This window comes from Microtus pennsylvanicus, chromosome 20, assembly GCF_037038515.1.
Source record: "Microtus pennsylvanicus isolate mMicPen1 chromosome 20, mMicPen1.hap1, whole genome shotgun sequence".
NCBI lineage: Eukaryota > Metazoa > Chordata > Mammalia > Rodentia > Cricetidae > Microtus > Microtus pennsylvanicus.
The window spans coordinates 8,080,263-8,103,519 of NC_134598.1; the positions used below are offsets into that span (position 1 = coordinate 8,080,263).

General features: G+C 46.1%; 1 protein-coding gene across 1 annotated transcript in view; it reads left to right on the forward strand.

Moving 5' to 3' along the window:
• Lrig3 (leucine rich repeats and immunoglobulin like domains 3) overlaps window positions 1-23,257 on the forward strand; it is a 51,438-nt gene that overhangs the window by 21,882 nt on the left and 6,299 nt on the right. Inside the window, exons 4-14 of the mRNA XM_075954374.1 lie at window positions 9,747-9,878; window positions 10,694-10,837; window positions 11,835-11,978; window positions 12,305-12,448; window positions 12,844-12,987; window positions 13,894-13,974; window positions 15,095-15,166; window positions 17,165-17,236; window positions 17,719-17,882; window positions 21,024-21,344; window positions 22,559-22,840. Of these exons, the coding sequence (XP_075810489.1) occupies window positions 9,747-9,878; window positions 10,694-10,837; window positions 11,835-11,978; window positions 12,305-12,448; window positions 12,844-12,987; window positions 13,894-13,974; window positions 15,095-15,166; window positions 17,165-17,236; window positions 17,719-17,882; window positions 21,024-21,344; window positions 22,559-22,840 (1,700 nt within the window). The remainder of the gene's footprint in view (window positions 1-9,746; window positions 9,879-10,693; window positions 10,838-11,834; window positions 11,979-12,304; window positions 12,449-12,843; window positions 12,988-13,893; window positions 13,975-15,094; window positions 15,167-17,164; window positions 17,237-17,718; window positions 17,883-21,023; window positions 21,345-22,558; window positions 22,841-23,257) is intronic.

Sequence of the window (23,257 nt, forward strand, 5' to 3'; positions counted from 1 at the left end):
AGTAGTTTTCAAGATGACTCAAGGAAACTTTTTTTTTTTGATGTATGTGTGTGAGTGTGTGTGTGTGTGTGTGTGTGCGTGAGAGAGAGAGAGAGAGAGAGAGAGAGAGAGAGAGAGAGAGAGAAAGAGAGAGAGAGAGAGATGTTGGAAATAAATGCCCGTTTGTGCATTTGTACCATGTTGTGTTTTCATTAATAGCCGGTGATTTCTTTACATACCATGTAAAGCTGGTTGCTTGTAAGTTTATGCCGAGATCAGTATTTCCCTTTGGCCAGGCCAGACTGTACCAGTCAGTATATTTAATGTGCTTGCAGAGTTGAGTTTGGAGTGGAATGACCATAGATTCAGCTGTTGTTAGTGGCACAGAAGACTAGAACGGGAGGGATATAACTGGGGTGAAGCATTCCAGCTAGAGAGGGAACTGCAGTATCTAAAGCATGGTTTCCCATGCTCTCGAAAGGAGAGCGACTTCTACACATAGCATCCTTAAGGAGCCAGCACGGCATGCCCTTACACATCGCGCCTGCGCAGCTGTGAGCTGCCTTGTATCTGGCGCAATAGGTAAGCCACAGTCGAAACTATTGGCAGATGTTCCTCACTCTTCGTGGAGCGAGGGCTTGATTGGTTCGGCGGTTCCTGCGTGAAAAAGCCTGCTGTTCCTGCTCCTCGCCACCAACAGAGACCATTGCACCCTGCAAGCCTCTTTCCTCACCTTGGAACGAAATGATCACCATTTAAATCCACTTAGCAGTGCACAAGAACTTTTGAGACACTGTGCATGGTGGATATCACGGGGAGTCAAAGGATCACAAGGAGAAGCGGTCACCACCATGGCAAGTGGCCCTTCGAGCCTCACCAGCTGTGCTTTACTAGGCGCAATACCCCCAGGTTCCTAGGCAACGCAGCTGCTCCCCATATCCTATCAAAGGAGAGGATTCCTAATGTGTGGAGACAGTACTCAACCGTTTTCTGAGAAGCTACCAACCCATTGAAGCGCTGGTATTGGTTGTTTTTAATCTGTGATACTTCATACCTGCCAAGCAAGAGGGAGTCCCAGGTCCTAGAGAGTACCTCACATCCAGCACAGAACACAAAAGTAACAGAGTGAGGGGAGACTCCTCTAGAGTTGAACCTGGTCCCAAGGCCAGAGCTGCAGAGCAGGGGACCTGGACCCATGTGCAGGGGGGACAAAGCCTTGGCTCTGCTCCGGAAGCCAGAAGAAAGCATGGTGCATGACCCTCCAAACATAACGTCTAAGCAGGTCGTTGCCATGACACCAGAATACCACCCTCTTTCCCCTTCATTTACTAAGAAGCCTCACATGCGGTGCTGTGCATCCGTTCTTGTCTGCCTTTCAGACAGTCTCTACCAGCTCCTGCCCTGCCAGGTCCCTGGTATCGTCCCGTCACTAGGAGACCTCTGGTCTATCCCCACCAGCAATCCCAATGGTAAAGCCATTTCCTAACATAGTTCCCAGGGCCTGATATCACCTACTGTCATCTCAGCTACCTTGCTCTTTCTTTGTTTTAAGATGTATTATTTCTATTTATGTATATGTGTGTATGTTTGTCACGTGTGTGCAGGTATCCTCAGAGGCCAGGGTGGGATGTTGGCTTCCATGGACCTCCAGTTACAGGTGACTGAGCCACCCGATGAGGTGCTGGGATCTGAGCTCAGGTCCTCTGGAAGACTAGCAAGTGCTCTTCGCCTAGGAATTGACTCTTTCGTCCTTAGCTAATTCACTCTTGAGCATCAACCTCTCTGTAGCTGTGAACGCTACATCCCAGCGAGCCAAGTGCACTTCCACTTCCTTGAGAAGATGCTATGCTTTCTTCTGTCTCATTTGAGCCGCTGGCTTGTTCCTCTGCTTCTGCTTACAGCATCACTGGCCTGTTCTCCCACTTGCCGGGCTAACTGCATCCTTGGGTCTCGACAGTGACTTCCTTAGCAAATTCTGCTGGCGTTTCTGTGCTCTTCCCAGCGCCCATGAAGTGTCTAATCCGCTGTCCCTTCCTTCCTTCTCAGCATCACCCTGCCACTGACCTATGCCTGTTGTTTTCCCCCATTAGACTAGAGGCTTGTGGGAAGTCAAGGGCATCTTGATCTTGGTCATAGCTAGGTCTCTCTCCGGCATTCTTAGAGTAAATATCATCAGAGAAAAATGGTAAGCCATGTTTGCCTCTACATTTATGGTGTTTGGCAGAGATGGCTGGAAGATGGCATTGGCAGCAAAATGAAGCCCTTATTTTTGGACCTTAGAAGCCAGGGTTGAAATACCTGGGGCGCCTGGTTTTTTTTTTTTCCTGTGGCTTCTTCGGAAGCTAGAAGGAAGCAACTGTTTTATGTTCCCTACCAGCCGTGCCCTGAAGGTCTGTTTGTCTTGAAGGGACTAATTATAAGTCCCCTCAGTGCGGACTGTGACCATGGACCTCTCTGTGCCATCAACACACAGAAGAGCAAATATCCCTCCTCTCTAATGGGTTTGTGCAGGACTTAAACACCCTCCGGGCCGTGTGATTTGGAGCAATGGAAAGACGCCATGCACACGTAACTTCAGCGATGGAGAAGGAATTTGTTTTTAATCAAAACTGTATACATTCTGCCCCAGTCTGATCAGCTGTGGTGCTTTTGAATGTGTTGATGAAGTTTGGCATCTCTCCATATTTGGAGAAAAGCTAAAACTGTGGCAGAATTGAACCTTTGTCCTTTGTAAGTGGCTGTTTAGGCCCCATCTCTGAAACACATTTATTTTGAGTGTTGTGAGAGATTTTCTTTTCGCTCTTTTTAAAATGTCGTTCTTTCTCTCTTTCTGTTTAAAACCCTCTTTCATGATATAAAGCAAGTTTTTTTTTTTGTTTGTTTTTGTTTTAAACTGGTACCTATCAGGTGGTAATTTGCCAGTTAGTCTAAGGTAATAAGAAACCCGAATTTGGATTTGATTCAGTTCCATTAGGGCAGATTTAAATTTTTGTGATACAGGGGCTATTATCCTGGTGGCTGAGAGGGATTTTTGTGCTGGGCATCGAGGCCGACAAAGACCACACTGTGCACGCTCCATCCAGAACGGAGCACTTTCACACTGCAATTTAGGAGCTGTGCAGTTCAGGAAATTGCTGGCTTTGGCTGGACCATACTTTTACTGCAAGGAAAATTTTATTCGTCACTCAAGTAATTGGCAGTTTTAATACCTTGTTCATAATTACCTTATAAACAAACGAATATATAAACCGAAGATTGTATAGCTTGTTATCTGACTTGCAGCCTTATTTGACCGACATGATAGACACCTGTGGGCCTCCCTTTCTCTACCTCAAAAGACTAATTTGCTCCATTTATTAGGGGAAAAAAAAGTAATAATAACGAAAGTAAACACTACAGCTATTGTTCTCCTTTTGTTGTTGGGAAATACCGTTTAAGTCTAGGAAGTCTAGCCCCAGACAGCATGGGCCCAAACCAGGTGCAGACGTGAAGGGAGATGTGAGCCAGGGTGAGTCTGGGCACTTGAGGGCTGCTGGGGGATGGGGATCCTGGTGCTAGAAACACCGGCTATGTATTTAAGAGAAATTTTCTGTCCCCCGAATTGTGGTTTTGTTCAGCCCCTAGACCCTGACCGTAGGGCCTCTTGGCTTGGCTTGGACCGCCTCCATCTCCGGGACCTAGAAACTGACTAATTGTCACACTTGCATTAGCTTCTACCTCACAGCTAGATCAAGGAGTTTGTTCTCTGGCAAACCCAGATGTGGGAAACCCAGATGTGGGAAACGGTCAAAACCAGAGGTCATGGCTGACTTGACTCTAAACAAAGTTATGGGGATCCAAGGGTCTTTGTAATTTGTGACTTGTACGTAGGACTGCTGTTTCTTTTTTTTTTTCAGACTTGACTGTGATCTCGGCTTTGAAGGTATGCTGTGCCTTGTGAGCTTGTTCCCCGGTGCAGCATGGCTTCTGGTGGAGTTCTGTTCTCTGATGATTCGGGTCTTAAAGATCCAACAGACAGCGCCCTAGAGTCCTTAAAAAGAATAGACTAAGGGTTTGAACCGTAGCTTGAGAAGGTAGTTGGTGTCGTGTTTGGAGCCCGTGTCTGTGCGGTTCCTTCCTCCTTGTTTGTTGTGGGGAAGGCAGCACCTGGCCTTGGCAGCATCAGGAAGTCGAGCCTTCCGACTGCAGTGGGCGCTGAGCACACAGATCCCTGGAGGCCTGGTCTGTCTGGGAGAGGAGATTGAAAGGGGCCCTGGCTATGCCTGTGATGATGGATCAGGGGGCCAGTTGGATTTCCTCATCAGTTAGAAAATAGAAGTTAAGAGGGGTTTTTTTTTTTTTTTTTTTTGGTTTTGTTTTTGTTTTTGTCAAGGTAAGAAGCAGCAGTTCTTTCTGAAGGAATGTGTGCAGTGAGAAGCTGCCAAAATATCTCTGATGCTCTGTGTTCTGGAAAAGAAACCTGGGATTGTTTGAGGACTAACTCAGACTTACTGCGTGAGGTGACTCAGAAGTGGTTGGACTGGTTTTACAAAAGACCTAGTTTCCCAACTTTAGATTATCTATTATATTTGTGAGAGAAATTATTTTATCATTCAACAGCATAATGTATGAAACATGCTTCATGTATGACACCTACTGAGTGCTCACCATTATTTCTGGTTTCATTGCATTCCAGCACAGTGGCATGAACACAAATTCCTGCCCCAGAGAGTTTGCAGTATGTGTACATGTTAGGATGTGATGCAGGGTAGGATGTTAGGATGTGATGCATTGTAGGATGTTAGGATGTGATGCAGGGTAGGATGTTAGGATGTGATGCAGGGTAGGATGTTAGGATGTGATGCAGGGTAGGATGTTAGGATGTGATGCAGGGTAGGATGTTAGGATGTGATGCAGGGTAGGATGTTAGGATGTGATGCAGGGTAGGATGTTAGGATGTGATGCACGGTAGGATGTTAGGATGTGATGCAGTGTAGGATGTTAGGATGTGATGCAGGGTAGGATGTGATGCAGTGTAGGATGTGATGCAGGGTAGGATGTTAGGATGTGATGCAGGGTAGGATGTTAGGATGTGATGCACTGTAGGATGTGATGCAGGGTAGGATGTTAGGATGTGATGCAGGGTAGGATGTGAGGATGTGATGCAGGGTAGGATGTTAGGATGTGATGCAGGGTAGGATGTGAGGATGTGATGCAGGGTAGGATGTTAGGATGTGATGCAGGGTAGGATGTTAGGATGTGATGCAGGGTAGGATGTTAGGATGTGATGCAGTGTAGGATGTTAGGATGTGATGCAGGGTAGGATGTGATGCAGTGTAGGATGTGATGCAGGGTAGGATGTTAGGATGTGATGCAGGGTAGGATGTTAGGATGTGATGCAGGGTAGGATGTCAGGATGTGATGCAGGGTAGGATGTTAGGATGTGATGCAGGGTAGGATGTCAGGATGTGATGCAGGGTAGGATGTTAGGATGTGATGCAGGGTAGGATGTCAGGATGTGATGCAGGGTAGGATGTCAGGATGTGATGCAGGGTAGGATGTTAGGATGTGATGCAGTGTAGGATGTTAGGATGTGATGCAGGGTAGGATGTCAGGATGTGATGCAGGGTAGGATGTTAGGATGTGATGCAGGGTAGGATGTTAGGATGTGATGCAGGGTAGGATGTTAGGATGTGATGCAGGGTAGGATGTCAGATGTGATGCAGGGTAGGATGTTAGGATGTGATGCAGGGTAGGATGTTAGGATGTGATGCAGGGTAGGATGTGAGGATGTGATGCAGGGTAGGATGTGAGGATGTGATGCAGGGTAGGATGTTAGGATGTGATGCAGGGTAGGATGTTAGGATGTGATGCAGGGTAGGATGTTAGGATGTGATGCAGGGTAGGATGTCAGGATGTGATGCAGGGTAGGATGTCAGATGTGATGCGGGGTAGGATGTTAGGATGTGATGCAGGGTAGGATGTTAGGATGTGATGCAGGGTAGGATGTAGGATGTGATCCAGGGTAGGATGTTAGGATGTGATGCAGGGTAGGATGTTAGGATGTGATGCAGGGTAGGATGTAGGATGTGATCCAGGGTAGGATGTTAGGATGTGATGCAGGGTAGGATGTTAGGATGTGATGCAGGGTAGGATGTGATGCAGGGTAGGATGTGAGGATGTGATGCAGGGTAGGATGTTAGGATGTGATGCAGTGTAGGATGTGAGGATGTGATGCAGGGTAGGATGTTAGGATGTGATGCAGGGTAGGATGTTAGGATGTGATGCAGGGTAGGATGTTAGGATGTGATGCAGGGTAGGATGTTAGGATGTGATGCAGGGTAGGATGTTAGGATGTGATGCAGGGTAGGATGTCAGATGTGATGCAGTGTAGGATGTTAGGATGTGATGCAGGGTAGGATGTTAGGATGTGATGCAGGGTAGGATGTTAGGATGTGATGCAGGGTAGGATGTTAGGATGTGATGCAGGGTAGGATGTTAGGATGTGATGCAGGGTAGGATGTGAGGATGTGATGCAGGGTAGGATGTTAGGATGTGATGCAGGGTAGGATGTTAGGATGTGATGCAGGGTAGGATGTTAGGATGTGATGCAGGGTAGGATGTTAGGATGTGATGCAGGGTAGGATGTTAGGATGTGATGCAGGGTAGGATGTCAGATGTGATGCAGGGTAGGATGTGAGGATGTGATGCAGGGTAGGATGTTAGGATGTGATGCAGGGTAGGATGTTAGGATGTGATGCAGGGTAGGATGTTAGGATGTGATGCAGGGTAGGATGTTAGGATGTGATGCAGGGTAGGATGTTAGGATGTGATGCAGGGTAGGATGTTAGGATGTGATGCAGGGTAGGATGTCAGATGTGATGCAGGGTAGGATGTGAGGATGTGATGCAGGGTAGGATGTCAGATGTGATGCAGGGTAGGATGTTAGGATGTGATACAGGGTAGGATGTGAGGATGTGATGCAGGGTAGGAAGTTAGGATGTGATGCAGGGTAGGATGTTAGGATGTGATGCAGTGTAGGATGTTAGGATGTGATGCAGTGTAGGAAGTTAGGATGTGATGCAGGGTAGGATGTTAGGATGTGATGCAGGGTAGGATGTCAGATGTGATGCAGTGTAGGATGTTAGGATGTGATGCACTGTAGGATGTTAGATGTGATGCAGGGTAGGATGTCAGGATGTGATGCAGGGTAGGATGTTAGGATGTGATGCAGGGTAGGATGTTAGGATGTGATGCAGGGTAGGATGTTAGGATGTGATGCAGGGTAGGATGTTAGGATGTGATGCAGGGTAGGATGTTAGGATGTGATGCAGTGTAGGATGTTAGGATGTGATGCAGGGTAGGATGTCAGGATGTGATGCAGGGTAGGATGTGAGGATGTGATGCAGTGTAGGATGTGAGGATGTGATGCAGGGTAGGATGTTAGGATGTGATGCAGGGTACGATGTTAGGATGTGATGCAGGGTAGGATGTTAGGATGTGATGCAGGGTAGGATGTTAGGATGTGATGCAGGGTAGGATGTTAGGATGTGATACAGGGTAGGATGTTAGGATGTGATGCAGGGTAGGATGTTAGGATGTGATGCACGGTAGGATGTCAGATGTGATGCAGGGTAGGATGTTAGGATGTGATGCAGGGTAGGATGTTAGGATATGATGCAGGGTAGGATGTTAGGATGTGATGCAGGGTAGGATGTTAGGATGTGATGCAGGGTAGGATGTGAGGATGTGATGCAGGGTAGGATGTTAGGATGTGATGCAGGGTAGGATGTTAGGATGTGATGCAGGGTAGGATGTTAGGATGTGATGCAGGGTAGGATGTTAGGATGTGATGCAGGGTAGGATGTTAGGATGTGATGCAGGGTAGGATGTGAGGATGTGATGCAGGGTAGGATGTAGGATGTGATCCAGGGTAGGATGTCAGATGTGATGCAGGGTAGAATGTCAGGATGTCATGCAGGGTAGGATTTGGGAGCCCATAGAAGAGATGCAAGATTGAGAGACGTCTCTGAATTATTAATCAAAGCTTAATAAACCCAAAGTACTACAAAAGCCCAGCTTCTGGTAAGCGACGTAGCACAGATGAGGGCTCTTTTCCCACTAAGGAGAACATCCATAGGAGATATACTTTCTGATTTCCTTGGAAAGAGTTACTGCCAACCGTAGAACTACAGGGTGAGGTTTGTATAACATGCATAGTCCTATGTGCAATGCTCAGGTCGTCTGGCTGTTCTTTGGGTTGTAAGGAGAAACCCTCATTATGACTGTTTCCAGCTTCTTTACTTTAACATGCTGTCACCCCCTTGCTGAGTGATGCTCTCAAAAGTCCATGCTACCTGAACTTGTGTGACAGTGGAGCACTTCTGCCTTCTAGCTGATTGTCACTTAGTGCTAAGTTTCCCCTTGGAAGCTGTAGTACCTGTGTCCGTTTGTAAGAGTGGGACTGGGCTCCCCCCCTCCCCTTTCCCCAGTTGAAATGCAATAGAAAAATGGTGGGAATGTTCTATCTCGTTTGATGTTGTCAGGCACACTGGCTAGTGCTCTCTTGAAATGTGGGTACTGCAATGAAGGAGCACTCCTTTTTGTTTGTTTGAAACATAGCCTTTTTAAATAGGCGAGGTTGACCCATCACTTCTGCCTCTGCCCCCGGAGTACTGGCACTAGATGTTTATCCCATGCTCAGTAACATTCACTTATGTGTGAGTGCTGTAGGTTGTGCGTCGGTGTGTGTGTGTGTGTGTGTGCGCGCGCGTGCGCGCAGGCACGCATGTGCGTGCTTGCACACATTTACATAATATTTAATGACTTGTTTGTAGCAAGTGGCGCTACCACTGTGGTCTACTTTGGTCTGTTATTGAGGACTAGTAATGTCAAGCATGTCTTAATATACCTGCATTTAGAAACTGTTCAGGCTGTTGGGTCTTCTAGGATACATTTGAAGCACAGAAAGCCCGGCGGCTGTCCTTTGGTGTGGAAGTCTCTGACAACCTAGTAACTTACTGTAAAAACAGGTGGTCTTTCCAGCCAGGCCCTAGAGCAGCCACAGGCTGATGCGTATTGGAAGTTGACTGTTACCGTGCTGTAAGGCAAAGAATTCTATAAAGAATCAGATTTGGAATCAGGGAGAAATACGGCTGACTAGATGGCTCTGAAGGTAAATGCACCTGCTGTGGTAGCCTCCCCAGCAGACTGCGGCCCCCAGATGCTGTGGAAACATCCAAGTGGAAGGGGGAGACTTGACTCCACAAGTTCTCTTCTGATCTCCACATGTGTAGCCTCTTCCACTAATAGTAATAAATGCAGTAGATATGAATATATGTGTATATTCATTATATATATCAAGAATGGGGAAGGAAACTATATTTTATATATGTATATATAACATATATTATATATATATAGTGTATGTATATATTTGGGTGGAGAATGAAGGCATTGTGGTTTGTGTGCCCACTTGGTGATAGATGTTTCATTTACTATCTAATAAAATAGGAAGAATTAGAAAAATAATCTGAAAGATTAATCAGTTGCGTTTAAATGCATGACAACCAGCGAAGCTGTGTTTAGAGGTATGTGTGGCGCTGTTCTTCATATAGTCAGTATGAGCTCAGAGAATACGTGGCCATAGGGTTGCTGTTCGTCTTTGAGAAGTACTGTTTAGCTCAACCAGTCTTCCATACTCCTGAAGAACAAGTCAGGAAGAGGTAACACTCTTCTCCCATTGGTTTGTGCCATTGACCTGTTACCCGGCTGTGTTTTAATTGCAGGGCTGGGAACAGCATTGACGAAATCCTCCCTGAGCAGCTGGAGCCTTTTCAGGCCCTCGAGACCTTGGACCTGAGCAACAACAATATTTCAGAGCTGAGAGCTGCGTTTCCACCCTTACAACTCAAGTATCTGTGAGTAGAAGTCACCAAAGCCTTTCGCCCACAGTGAACATACTGTTATGATAGGGGTAGGCGCTAAGATACAGCAAACTCCATTTGACTGTTGTTCAATTAAATGTAGCTTTCTTATTGACTTGAAATTGACAATAAGCCTAATTAGGTATTGCAATTTTAAAAAAAAATGCCCCAAACTACAGCCTTGTTGTATTTTATTAATAATAATTCCATACAAAGTCTCTCTGTATCGGTAACAAGTATTTGTGGCCCAGGAAGCTCTCAGACTGTCCCCTGTCACTATGTGTATACTAGTTACTTTTCTGGATGCTGTACTCAATTCCTGACAAGAACCTGTTTAAGGGAGGGAGGGACTTAATTTGACTGACAGTTTGAGGGTAGAGTACATCCTGCCAGGAAAGGCATGATGGGAGAAGTGGCAGGCAGCCCTGTCACAGCATGGGCAGGAAGTCAGGCCAGATCATGAGACCCTAAGTCCCACCCTCTGTGGTCTACTTCTTCTAGCTAGGCCCCACCCCCAACATTTTTACAACCTTCTAGAAGAGCCCCATGTGCTGGAGAGTAAGCTTTCCAACACATGCGCCTGCCGTGGGCATTTTATATTAAAGCTACGGTGTTTTATATTCATGGAACCCAGGGCTTCTTCACATCTAGCGGATGAGGATTCTGCGAGTGAGCCATATCCCATATGTGTAAGCCTTAATTTATTTACTGAGACCTCAGTGTTAACAGCTGATGGTCAGGTTCTCTGGAAAGCATTTTACCTTCCCAAAGAAACCTGAGCAAACCTCTGACCTTCACACTCTCAACAGGTATATCAATAGCAACCGAGTGATATCCATGGAACCGGGGTATTTTGACAATTTGGCGAGCACGCTCCTGGTGCTGAAGCTGAACAGGAATCGAATAACAGCTATCCCCCCCAAGATGTTTAAACTGCCCCAGCTCCACCACCTGTAAGTGAACGAAACCTCCTGGATGTCACGCCCTCACCTCTATACCTTTGGTGTCCGTATTCTGATCCCACAGCCTGGCAGGGGAAGTCTAGGGGTGAGCAGGTAACTGCCTTCCCCTTTCATGGTGAGAGCCGTAGAATCTCCAGATTGGGCAAAGCCTTCCTGATTACCTCACGCCAGCTGCTGCCTGACTAGACACGTCAGACAGTTGCTGAAGGAGCAAGCAGTGCGCTGGCTGAGCAATCTCTTCACAAAGGTGCCATTGTGGACCTGGGGAAACCACAGGGTCTCTCAATAGCTGTGGTTTAGGAGAATAATACCGACAACTCTGGGATGCTTTGATAGCCTAAATGGCTGTAAAGAACCATCTTGTTAAGAACGGTAGAAAGGTTTGTGAACAGGTTCCCGCAATGGCACTTTTTTTCAGCCTTGGCTGCGCATTAAGGAGACTTGGGGAGCTTTTCAAAACCCCAGTGCCCAGGCTTCACCCTAGCCCAATTATACTAAAACCTCTGGGGGTTGCAATTTGAGCTTCGGGGACTTTTAAAGCTCCCTAGGTGGTTCCAGTGTTCAGCAGAGATAGAGGGCTGTAGCCTGCAGGGAAGCAGCAAACTGAAAACTTTGCATACGTATGGAGAAGGATTTCTGTGCCGCTCCTTTGTAGACCCTCTGGGATGCTTATCACTCTTAATTCTGCATCAACAAAAGATGGATATTAATTAATTTGCTGCTACCCTTAGCAGACAACAGTTTAGAAATGAAACTCTGATGTACTTCCTTTATCATTCCAAAAATATATCAAATATATTTGACACGGACATTCACCCCCTGTAATAAATTGGAAAAAAATATGAAAAGTGTGGGAAATTTAAAAACATTCTGTTAGTTTAGCACTGATTGGGTAAAATACATTGTAATATGTGACACATTTTTTTTTACTACCTCTGGAATTTTCTTGTCACATGAACTAACTGCTTCATTGTCTCATCCAATGCAGTGAGCTGAGCCGAAACAAGATTAAGAACGTGGACGGACTCACATTCCAAGGGCTGGGGGCACTGAAGTCTCTGAAGATGCAAAGAAACGGAGTCACAAAGCTCATGGATGGAGCTTTCTGGGGGCTGAGCAACATGGAAATCCTGTAAGTGGGGGTGATCGCGGTTCCCACTCAGATGAAACGACCTTGGACCTTGGGGTGCTCAGTAGACCCTTGATAGCTCTTATCCAAAAAAAAAAAAAACCCACATTCAATTCTTATGCTATGCAACCACCGCTATGGTTTGTTACTCAGCTGTGCCTCAGACGATCTGAGAATTCAGAAGTGCATAAATCTTTGCTGATGTCTTTCTATCTTGAAGCCAACTATCTAGGCATGTTAGGGATATGTCATGGGCTGCAGCCAGCCATGCGTGTCCAGACTAGATTATGAACTCTGGCTCCTGTCTCTGGTTCTCATTGTACGTGTAGGCAGCTAGACCATAACAACCTCACGGAGATCACCAAAGGCTGGCTCTACGGCTTGCTGACGCTGCGGGAGCTTCATCTGAGCCAGAATGCCATCAGCAGGATCAGCGCAGATGCCTGGGAGTTCTGCCAGAAGCTCAGCGAGCTGTACGTTCCCTTTTGTTCTCCTTGGGTTCGAGAGCAGAGCTCATTCTGGAGGAGGGGTTCTTACCACGGATCTCTGGGATTGTCATCACCAAGTTTCCCAGGCGACGGCGACGGTCCTAGGTGCCCTGTGTTGTCACTACATTCGGTTGTGACGAAGTTGAAGCCAGCTCTGCTTCTGTTCAGCTCTGTGGCGCCTTGACAAAAGCAGTCATTGTTTCATAAACTGTTTATTTAATTTTAATTGCTGAGATGAGAAGTGACGTCTACCTGGATACCGCCTGGGCAGAGTGTTGAAACAGGACTGTTATAGTTACATTTCTTACTTACCTTTTAGAAAGCAGATTATTGTATTGAACGGAAGGAGAAACGCTGTTTGTTGTTCTTGTTCTTTGCAGGGACCTAACTTCCAACCACTTATCGAGGCTAGACGACTCCAGTTTCCTTGGCCTAAGCCTCCTAAATACCCTTCACATTGGGAACAACAAAGTCAGCTACATTGCTGATTGTGCCTTCCGGGGACTTTCCAGTTTAAAGACTTTGTAAGTTACACATTTTGCTCTTGGTCCACGAACCTAATTGGTTCCTAAATGTGCCCACTTTTCTCCCAGCGGATCTCCTTTGTTGCTGAGGAAATGTGTGTAGCCTCGACTGTGGGGTCTTAATCTGTCCCAGAGCAGTTTGATTAGAATAGATCCATTTCATTCATGTGTGTTTCTTTAAGGGATTAAAAAGGACGCTGATCAGACTGCCTGGTGATTGCAGCTTCCCTTTGCAGGATCACTAGGAAGCTCAGAACTGCTGAAGGCAGAAACAATTTTTTAAGTCCACTAATTTTTTCTTTATAAATCATAGATTAAAAATAACCCAGACCAAAATAAATACATAAATTTAAAAGGTTATAGGTTATAGGAAAGGCCTTGAAGGAAGGTGAATATTGGCTCTTCTGGTTACCTACAACCTGATTTCTGTCCTAAGAGAAAGAAAAGTGTTGATTTAGCTTGAACATTTGAAAAATCTCTCCAGCGTTAATTGAATGTTGTGCACTGGGCTTTGGATTTTGCACTCATCAAAAACCTGTACCATGGTCCGTCTGGACCCTCAGAGTGGAAAGATGCACCACACAGTTTGGCACATGTCTGTGTGATGGGATTGGCTTCAAAATTAATGTATTTTTCAAGTTGTTCAAGACTTGAGGGTTTAGCCCTCTTGATAGATTTAACAGGGCTGGCATGGCTGTCTTGGTTTGGGGATAGTTTTTCAAATGTTGAATGCAGCATTCAGGATGTGAGAGGTGCCTTGGAGAACTGAGTTCCTTACTCTGAAGTGGGCAGAGCTGGAGGGCAATTAGCAGGACTTTGGGCACATCACCTGGGCCATGATCCCACCTGGGTGGTGACCCGAGGCTTCTGAGAAGTATATCTAAGGAGAACACTGTGTTTCCTTAGGGACCTGAAGAATAATGAGATTTCATGGACCATTGAAGACATGAATGGAGCCTTCTCTGGGCTGGACAAACTGAGGCAGCTGTGAGTATAATTTGCCTCTTAATTAGCCCCCTCTATGAATTAAAATTATTGTCATAATTGAAGTCAGATCCATAAGCTGACATCATAGAGTCATCAGAGGTAGATATGTCATCTGGTTACACCCTTGGTCCTTCCCCACAAGTGCATGCTATTGCCCATGATGTTTGTATATTAATTAACTTTTCTTCCTTGGATGAAAGGAAGAAATTTGAATCCTGGAATTGGTCTAACTCATGTTGATATCTAGATAAGAGCTTGAATTTTACTTTGACCATTACCCATTAGGAATGATCACTGTGTTGAAGGGACTGTGTTTACGCCAACGTTTAGAAGCCCCCAACAGTGTGCTGTAGTCATGAGTTCTCATATGAAGCAGTCCACTGTCTGTATCAGTCACACTGCATCAGGGTCCAGAAAGGATGCAAACACTTCATATTCAGCCACAAAATGGTCTTGTAGACTGCTCTCTGTTTTCTGTTGGTGATGGAGGGTATCTATAGAGAAGAGGGGGGGAGCAAGCTACACTGTGGAGCAGTGTGATCCCCAGAGGACCTTATTTGTTTGGCACCTGTGTTTGTGGAGGGTGTTGGTTATTCTTCTGTCGCTGTGGTAAAATGCCATGACCAAAAGCATCTTAAGAGTTTGCTCTGGCTTATGGTTCTGGACAGCTAGGTGTCCGTGCTGGTAGGGAAGGCATGGCAGCAGCAGCAGTGGGAAGCTGGGAGACCACATCTCTGCCACAGAGTAAACTGGTGGGGGGGGGCGTGCTATCAACTCTCCAGGGCCGCCCCCCAGTGATGGACTTCTTCCATCATATCCTAAAAGTTCTATGACCTTCACAAACTGCGCTGCCAACTGGGGACCATGTGTTCAAAGATGGGAGCCCATGGGGGCGTTTCTATTCAAGCTCCTACACGGAGGTGTCTGTCGAACGCTTTGAACTCATGTTAAATCATGTTACTGAACATGAGATGAGGGATCCAGTATTTCAAGTTACATTCTTTCATTGACGAAAATAGTTTTGTTTGCAAATGAGAATAGTCCTTTTTATGAGTTCTGTTCCTTAAGTGGCATTTTCAAAATTTACTACAATGTGATTGTACCTCTTCCCCCACTCCAGAATGCTCCAGGGAAACCGCATTCGATCGATCACCAAGAAGGCTTTCACTGGTTTGGACGCGCTGGAACATCTGTAAGTAGCTGGGACTGAGTTCCCCTAGGTGTGGTCCCAGGTGCTCTCTGTTTATGACTCCTGAAACGTGAAGCGAATAGCCTGTGCCGACTGCATCCTCCTACACTGTAAAACACATTTACACACCTACCTGTCGTCTGTCAGTCTTGCTTCCTTCATCATCATACGTTTACCTGTTGGTTTTCTTTTCACTTAAGACCATCGCTCTTCCTTTCATGCTCATTCATCTTTAAGCAGTGACAGCTGTAATTTAAAACAATCTAACATATATTGGGCACTTATCAAAGTCTGGTCCTTTTGCCAGGTACTGAATGTATAAGTATCTGTTGCTCCATTTAGTACTTGCAAAAATACTGTTCAGTAGCTTTTAAATCGTTAAATGAAACTCCTGAAGATTCATGGGTTGTGTTTGTTTAACAATTAAGATCACTTGAATATTAAAGATCAAAAAGATGTCCCTGAGAGGGATGTGCTGGAGCTTTGAGAGCGGGTGACAGTGTCATGAGAACCTTTGCTGTTGTTGTTGCTGCTGGCTGTAAAATGTGCAATCTAGCCCTCTCTGTTACTATCTTTTGCTCTCCACACGTCAGTTGGGGAGTGCTAGGAAAACACAAGATCCGGCTTTTTCTGGCTCCAGAAAGACCCTAAATCCCTTTGGCCCTTGACTACTCAATCCATGCCCCATCTCGGGAACCTTTGGCACACATTTATGAAATGAGATTTCAGGGTGGAGGGTTTTCAGTTACTAAAGAAGATGCTAGCTCTGGGGAGTATTGCTTAAGTATTATGACAATAGAACCAGCCAACTGTTAGTGTTAGCCTTACATTTCCATTTCAGATCACAGTGTAGTTTAGAATGTTTGCTTGATTGAGGAATGCTTGCAGCCATAAGTTTTCCTATGTGCTAACTTGGACAATATTATTATTTAGATGCACATCTGGGTTGTACCTCACCAGGACTGTGTGTTTGGGTGTTAGTCTGCTGGCTGTCTCATGGTTGTTTTAAGAGAGATATGGATTGCCAGCTCCCCCCGACAGCCGTGCAGAATGAGTCTGCAGAACTGAGCACTGCCATGTCAAGCCAAGACTGCTGTTACTGAAACAGATTATTTTCAGAGGAAAACTAGCCAAAGCGTTTGTCAACTGGCCCGTTCCGTTTCTGGGAAAGTGGAATTAGTGGATCGGCAGAGTATTAACCTCTGCTTCAATTTTCTTTGACCTTCGCTGAGTCTCCCAGACTCTTTCCCTGCCCAAGTCTAGCACCTTCCTTCTTTGTTTTCCTGTCTACTTGCTCATTCAAAATCCCCCTTATATGCTGTGGACTGTGAAGAAAAAAAAAAGACTAAGCAAGTAATCATTGTGGCTGGTAGTTTAGCTCTTGCTGCTTTAAAGTACTAGCTAAAAATAAAGTCAACACAAGCATCCTCTCATTTTGTGGATGTCCTGCCTGGAACCTCATTTGCTTTATTAAGTGCATCTCCTGTGAACATCGCTGCTTTTGCAGTAGAGAGCTATAGTGACAGAATTAGGCTGGAGTAGAAAATAATGGGCTCAGCCATCCCCCTTCATGCCAAGCTATGTAGGAGAGCCATCTTTCTCTGGGTTGCTTTAGGAATGCCTGCATTAATGTAGAGCCAAACACACATCACAGAAAGTGGCCTACAACAGATGTTTTTAAAACGCGTAATCATGGAGCATTAGGTTGTGCACTTGATTAATAGCAAATTTGAATAATGAGATCAGCCAGCGCCCTGGAGAAGTCAACACTCTGCTATTGGCATCAGGAATGACCCCCTCTTCCCCATGACTGAACCCATCTCTGGGTGGGTTCCTTGGCCAAAGCTTTCTGAGAGACTCCACTGCCGTGGTCCCATTGGCACATGCCAACGAACGCGGAGTGTTTGCCCGTCGAGTGGGTGGGCAGTGGGGTGTGGCCATTCCAGACGGACATGCCCTGCTGTAATTCACCCTGCTGTGTTGGATTTGGCTGTTTTCCAGGGACCTGAGTGACAACGCCATCATGTCTCTGCAAAGCAACGCATTTTCCCAAATGAAGAAGCTTCAGCAACTGTAAGTTTTCCTTTCTCCTTCTCCAGTTTCAAGTCACGCTCCGAAGGGGAGCTGTCATGTGATATGTCATCGAAAAAGAGCAACTAGCGCATTCTTGACATTATTAATGTTTATACTAAGAAACAAGGGAAGTGGGCTGTTTGTTCCCTTGCTTGCAATTGGAATTTCTTTCTCTCTCTGTTTTGAATTTGCAGCTTAAATCTGTGGCACCATATATAGTATGCTTCCTAAATAGAGTTCTCATTTTGTATTAGTCAGGAATTTTGACATATCAGCACTTCTGCCTCAATAGGACAATAGGAACAAGAGAAAACAGGTTCTGCTAGTTCATTTCTTGCATTTTAAGGTAGACTATAGGATATTTACAACCTCATGCATTCGGTTTCCAAATTCCTCACTTGGTTAGTATTTATTTAAGTTTGACTTACTTGGAGAAATCTGCATTTCATACCAAACAAATTGAATGTAATTCCTCTCCTCAGGCATTTAAATACATCCAGCCTTCTGTGTGATTGCCAGCTAAAATGGCTCCCACCGTGGGTGGTGGAGAATAACTTTCAGAGCTTCATAAATGCCAGTTGTGCCCACCCTCAGCTGCTGAAGGGGAGAAGCATTTTTACCGTCAGCCCAGATGGCTTTGTGTGTGGTGAGTAAAAGTGTCGCCCTTGATTTTTTTTATTAATTCCCTCTTCCCGCTCGTTTGTCCAAACAATGCGTTTGATGAGATGTGTGTGCTCTTCATAGGAATTTTCCGAGGTAGGCCAAGTGGGTCTAGAGTTTGCTGCCTGTTAGCGTTTTCCAGACACTGGTGGAGTTTGCCGGCGCGTCCTCCTATTTGGTTTAGCATCAGCATGATTTGGTGGCAAGGATGAAATCAGAGCTTGAATGAGCTGAGAGTTGGCCCCGTGCTCCTCTTCTGCTCTGCTTCCCCCACCCTTCCTCTCCGCCCAGCTGTGGAGGCGTCTGCCTGGCTTTTGGCTCTGGTTCTGTAAATGGCGTATCAACAGCTGTCTGGGGTGATGCTACAGTGACACTTGCTCTCTTGATTTTGCTGTTGTCGTTTTTTTAGAGGCCTGGGAGGAAATTGTAGTTTCTCGTATTAGCTTTCAAAGATGGTCCCTGAGTCTGGGAGCTGTATTCTTCTCTGTGTTCATGGAGATCATACCTGGGCCTTGTGTCCTGGGCAGGAGCTCCTCCAACAGACGGTAGCTCCAGGTCCCCTCTCCTCGCCGTTCTGTTTGTTTATAATTTTTGAGATAGGGACTCACTAAGCTGTTTAGGGTGGCCTGGAACTCACTCCACAGTCTAGCTTCCTAAGTAGGTGGATTTGTAGCTCTGAGCTACCAATCCAAGGAATCTGAAAGCGCCTTAGCTGGCGTTTGCATACATATATACATACATATATTTACATACTTATGTACATATTTACATACATATATATATGTAAATACCTCCTCACCATTGCCCTTTGCCAGCTCTTTGTCCTCTCCCACCAAACCCCCTTTTTGGTGACCCACTGTGTTTAATAAGCGTGGTCTATATGCGCATGGTTGGGTACATTATTTACTCATGAACAGGCAATGCACCATAGCTATACGACTCCCCCCTTCCTCAGCAGCCATAACTGCCTACCGCTCTCAGGAAGGGGCGAGGCCAGCACTAAGCTCCTCTCGCATCCAAGATGGCGGCACTTGTGGCACCTTTGTGCAGTTTGCTGGGGTTTGTTGAGAGGCTTGGAGGAAAGAAAATTCAGTAGCCAAGGAATTACGACTGCTGAGACATTAACTGTTGTCAGGTAAAGCGTGAGGAGGAAGGGCAAGTCTGAATTCATTGTAAATCATTTTAAGATCCATTGTCTTAGCAACCAAAAATCTCAGTATTTGAAGTCGTCTTACCCAGAATTCCTGTGGCTAGTTAGGAACAGACTGTGGTTAAAATAAAATAAAATAAAAAAGTTTCCATCTCTGATACAGTTTTCTGTCACAGATACCAGACTGTTCTTTACTCTTAGCTGCCTTGGAAACCTTTACAAAAATAAATGTGTGTATAAAACACAAAATCAAAATTTGCTTGAATTTAAGCATGTGTGAGAAGAAACTATAAATCCACATTTTACCCTGGCATCATTTAAAATTTGATTATATACTGCTTTGCCTGATAGAAGGTTGCAGAATGTAATGCTGCCAGCAATTTTTAAAAATAAAACTTCTGATGTAGGCTTTGCAACCAAATAAGCTTTTGGCGATCATCCACAAGGGCCTCGTACTCTTTCTCCATACTCTATCTTGCAGTTCCCTGGCCCGGATGTACGAACCCCAGTACTGTGAGACAAACCCATATACATCGTCTGCCGTGCTCTTCTCTTTCTTTTCCTTCCCCATTGTGAAGCCGAACATTGATTTATGGGATGGAAATTTTTAAAAAATCACACAGAAGCAACTGTCCTATTTAACAACTCACAGGCCTAGGGTTGGAAGTAGGCAGCCAAGCCGTAGTCGGGGAAGCACTCTGCTTCCGTTCATGGTCCCAAACTTGTGTTTTCAGATCAGCCATTATCCAGAAGATCTGGTAGCTTCCTGCAGGGTTTATTTAGGCCATCTCTGAGAAAATGAAGTTCAAAAAAGGTAACTCTTCCAAAAAGTAACAGAGAACTAAAAATAACTGCTTAGAATGGGGAGTTGCCCGGCTCTAATTATAATGTAACCCGACAGGCTGCGCGCGCGGCAGCGTGATTGATGGGCTTGCCCCACTTCAGGCCCCAGCCAGTGCGCTAACTCGCACATGCTTTTTCGATTGCTTGATTTATTTTGGGCTTTTTGGGTTTGTTTGCTTTTTGTTCATTATTGTCTTTTCTTAGTTTACTTACATATGTGTCTGCCGGTTTGTCGGCCGATTTGTCTGTCTGTGCATCGGGCGTACGCAGGTGCCCAGAAGGCCAGACGAGGGATCAGAGTCGTAGGTACAGGCAGTTATGGGCTGAGCACTGTGGTACTGGGAACAAACCCCAGGTCCTCTGCAAGAGCAGCCGGGTCTGTCCAGCTGCTTGTTACCATCTTGATGATTCGCAGATGTTGGCTTGCTTATGGTTTGGTTGCTCTTTTGGATGGAGGGCCTGAGCAAAAGATTGTAGATGCTGAGAATAACGTTCAAAGATCATCTATGAGCCTCGAAGTTTTAAAACTGCTTTTCTTTCTTCCTTAAAAATATTCTTTCATTGAGTGGTAACTAATATGGTGGTTATGGTAGTTATCCTTGTGTACAAGTGCGCTGTGGCCGTTTGGTGCACAAAGATGTCCTGTGAGCAGATTGGCTGCCACCCAGTAGATCCATCACCTCAAACTTAAATCATTTCCTTGTGCTGGGAACATCGCAAGTCCCCTCTGTGGGCTCTTTTAAAACAATCACTTAATTGCTGTCGGCCAGCCTTACCCCTGCATCCCTCGGTTTTAAATATGGTCTGATTTCCCTTGTGCCTTCTTAACCTCTCTTCTTATGCGTATACAAAATACCAGACATGTGGCATAAATGTCTACGATCGTTTCAAGGTACCACTTCTCTCTGTTAGAAAATGACGGCGCCTTCTACTCCATTGAACCTGGGCAGGTTGCCTCTGAGCCTTTTCCCAGGTTGTCGCTCATTCCTGGGACCGCCGATGCATCTGTAAAACACAGGCTTGGGGTCACCCCTGAGCTGCCCTCTGCGTTGTTTCCTCTCGTTGGCATTCGAGAGGTGGTGGACTCTGAGGCCCCTTACATCATTTTGTTTCCTCCTTCTCCATTTTAAACAGATGATTTCCCCAAACCCCAGATCACGGTGCAACCAGAAACACAGTCAGCAATAAAAGGCTCCAACGTGAGTTTTACCTGTTCAGCTGCCAGCAGCAGTGACTCCCCGATGACTTTCGCTTGGAAAAAAGACAACGAACTGCTGCAGGATGCTGAAATGGAGAACTATGCACACCTCCGGGCCCAGGGAGGCGAGGTGATGGAGTACACCACCATCCTAAGGCTGCACAGTGTGGTCTTCGCCAGCGAGGGGAAGTACCAGTGCATCATCTCCAACCACTTCGGGTCATCATACTCCGTCAAAGCCAAGCTCACCGTAAACAGTGCGTGATCCACTTCCCTCTAGTGTTAAAAGATACCCTTTAATAATAGCTACAGTATCTGTCTGCTCCCCCACCAACCCCTGCTTTTTTCTTATAGTTTCCCACCTAGCTACAGAAAATTGCTATTCTTTATTATTTGTATCTAAAGTAATGATTTATTAGATTTGCCTCTTTGGATATGGCAGGATGAACCAGAATTAAAATGAACCAGATACTTTTGCTCTCTCTGGGGCACGGTGATGTATGGGACCACACAGCATGCTGTCTTTAAAAGCTCTGGGTGTGAATTCTGTCACTCCTGATACATAGTTACGACTCTCACCAAGTGTCTTACCTTTGTACCTGTATCTTCCAACTAGAGATGGGGTCTGGAGAGATGGATGGCTCAGTGTTTATGAGCACTGTTTGCTCTTCCAAAGGACCAGGGTTCAATTCCCAGCACCCACGTGGCGGCTCACGACTGTAACTCTGTTCTAGGGGTTCTGACACCCTCACACAGACACACACACACATGCAGGCAAAACACTAATGCACATAAAAATAAAAAATAAAAAGAGATGCCAAGTGCCACTTCTTAGAAATGCCGTGACCCATAAATAAGACAATGTGTGTGTCGGTGGCTTGGCAAGCGTGCCTTGGAGTTTGGGTAGCGCTCTGTAAATGCATCCACAGTGGCCACCGTGAGTAAGCAGCAGTGCTGTAGCATCCTTTGCGCGGCAGGCAGACAGTTCTGCAGCTCTAAGATTGTATTTTGGATGCTCTCCACTTTATTGCTTTAACTGTTAATGTCTGCCTGACAGACGAGTTCATTGAGCAGGCCCTTGCTAAGGTCTGGCACACAGGAGAACTGAAAGTGTAGAACAGGACGCAGTCACCAAATGTTAGGTCCTGCAGGACTGGGGAAGAATAGGTCAAGTCACAGTGCGGAGAGATTGACTGATTTGCCCAAGATCTCACACTTAATTTTTGAGAAAGCTAAAATGTGGCCAGAGAGTGCCTGCCGGGAGGATCTCCCGTCCAAAGATCCTGTGACCCGAGGGTCATTCTTACTCCGTCCCACCTGAGCCTGTGTAGCCCGGAGCAAGCTATTCCGTTTCTCCAGTTCCAGTTTAGCTTCTCTGTCTTAGAGTACTAACCCTGCCTTACCTAAGTCCCGCATCTCCTTGAGTACCCTTGGAACTCTGACGTCGACTGCGTGGCTCTTGTGGTTTCAGTGTTGCCTTCCTTCACCAAGACCCCCATGGACCTCACCATCCGCGCCGGGGCCATGGCCCGCCTGGAGTGTGCAGCCGTGGGCCACCCGGCCCCACAGATAGCCTGGCAGAAGGATGGAGGCACAGACTTCCCCGCTGCCCGGGAGAGGCGAATGCACGTGATGCCTGAGGACGAAGTCTTCTTCATAGTGGACGTGAAGATCGAGGACATTGGGGTGTACAGCTGCACAGCTCAGAACAGTGCTGGCAGCGTTTCTGCAAACGCCACCCTGACGGTGCTAGGTAAGACAGGTGCTTGCCTAAGACTCTGAGCCCCTCTCGAATGCCCCGACTCACCCAGAGACCCTTCTTGTTAGAAGCAGCTGGGGGACGAGGCAGATGAAGACACAGAGCGTTCTGTCTTTAAAAGAGCTGCCTGCCTTTGGGTAGCTTTGAAGGCAGCAGACATTTTACATATTCAGGCCTGTGACCGGGGAGATGACTCTGCCCCCTTCACTCCAAGTACGGCCTCCAGTCGTACCTTCATAGGCAGACATTGTTCACAACCATTGGACAGCTCAGCGTTGTAAAAAGTATGAAGGAAAGTGTCTCTAGATAGACAGGGAAGACCCATCCCCTTCCTTCGCCTCCCATGCCTCTGTGGAAGTCCCAATTCTTACCACCTACTTAAACAGGTGTTTCTCAGATTCGGATCTCTAG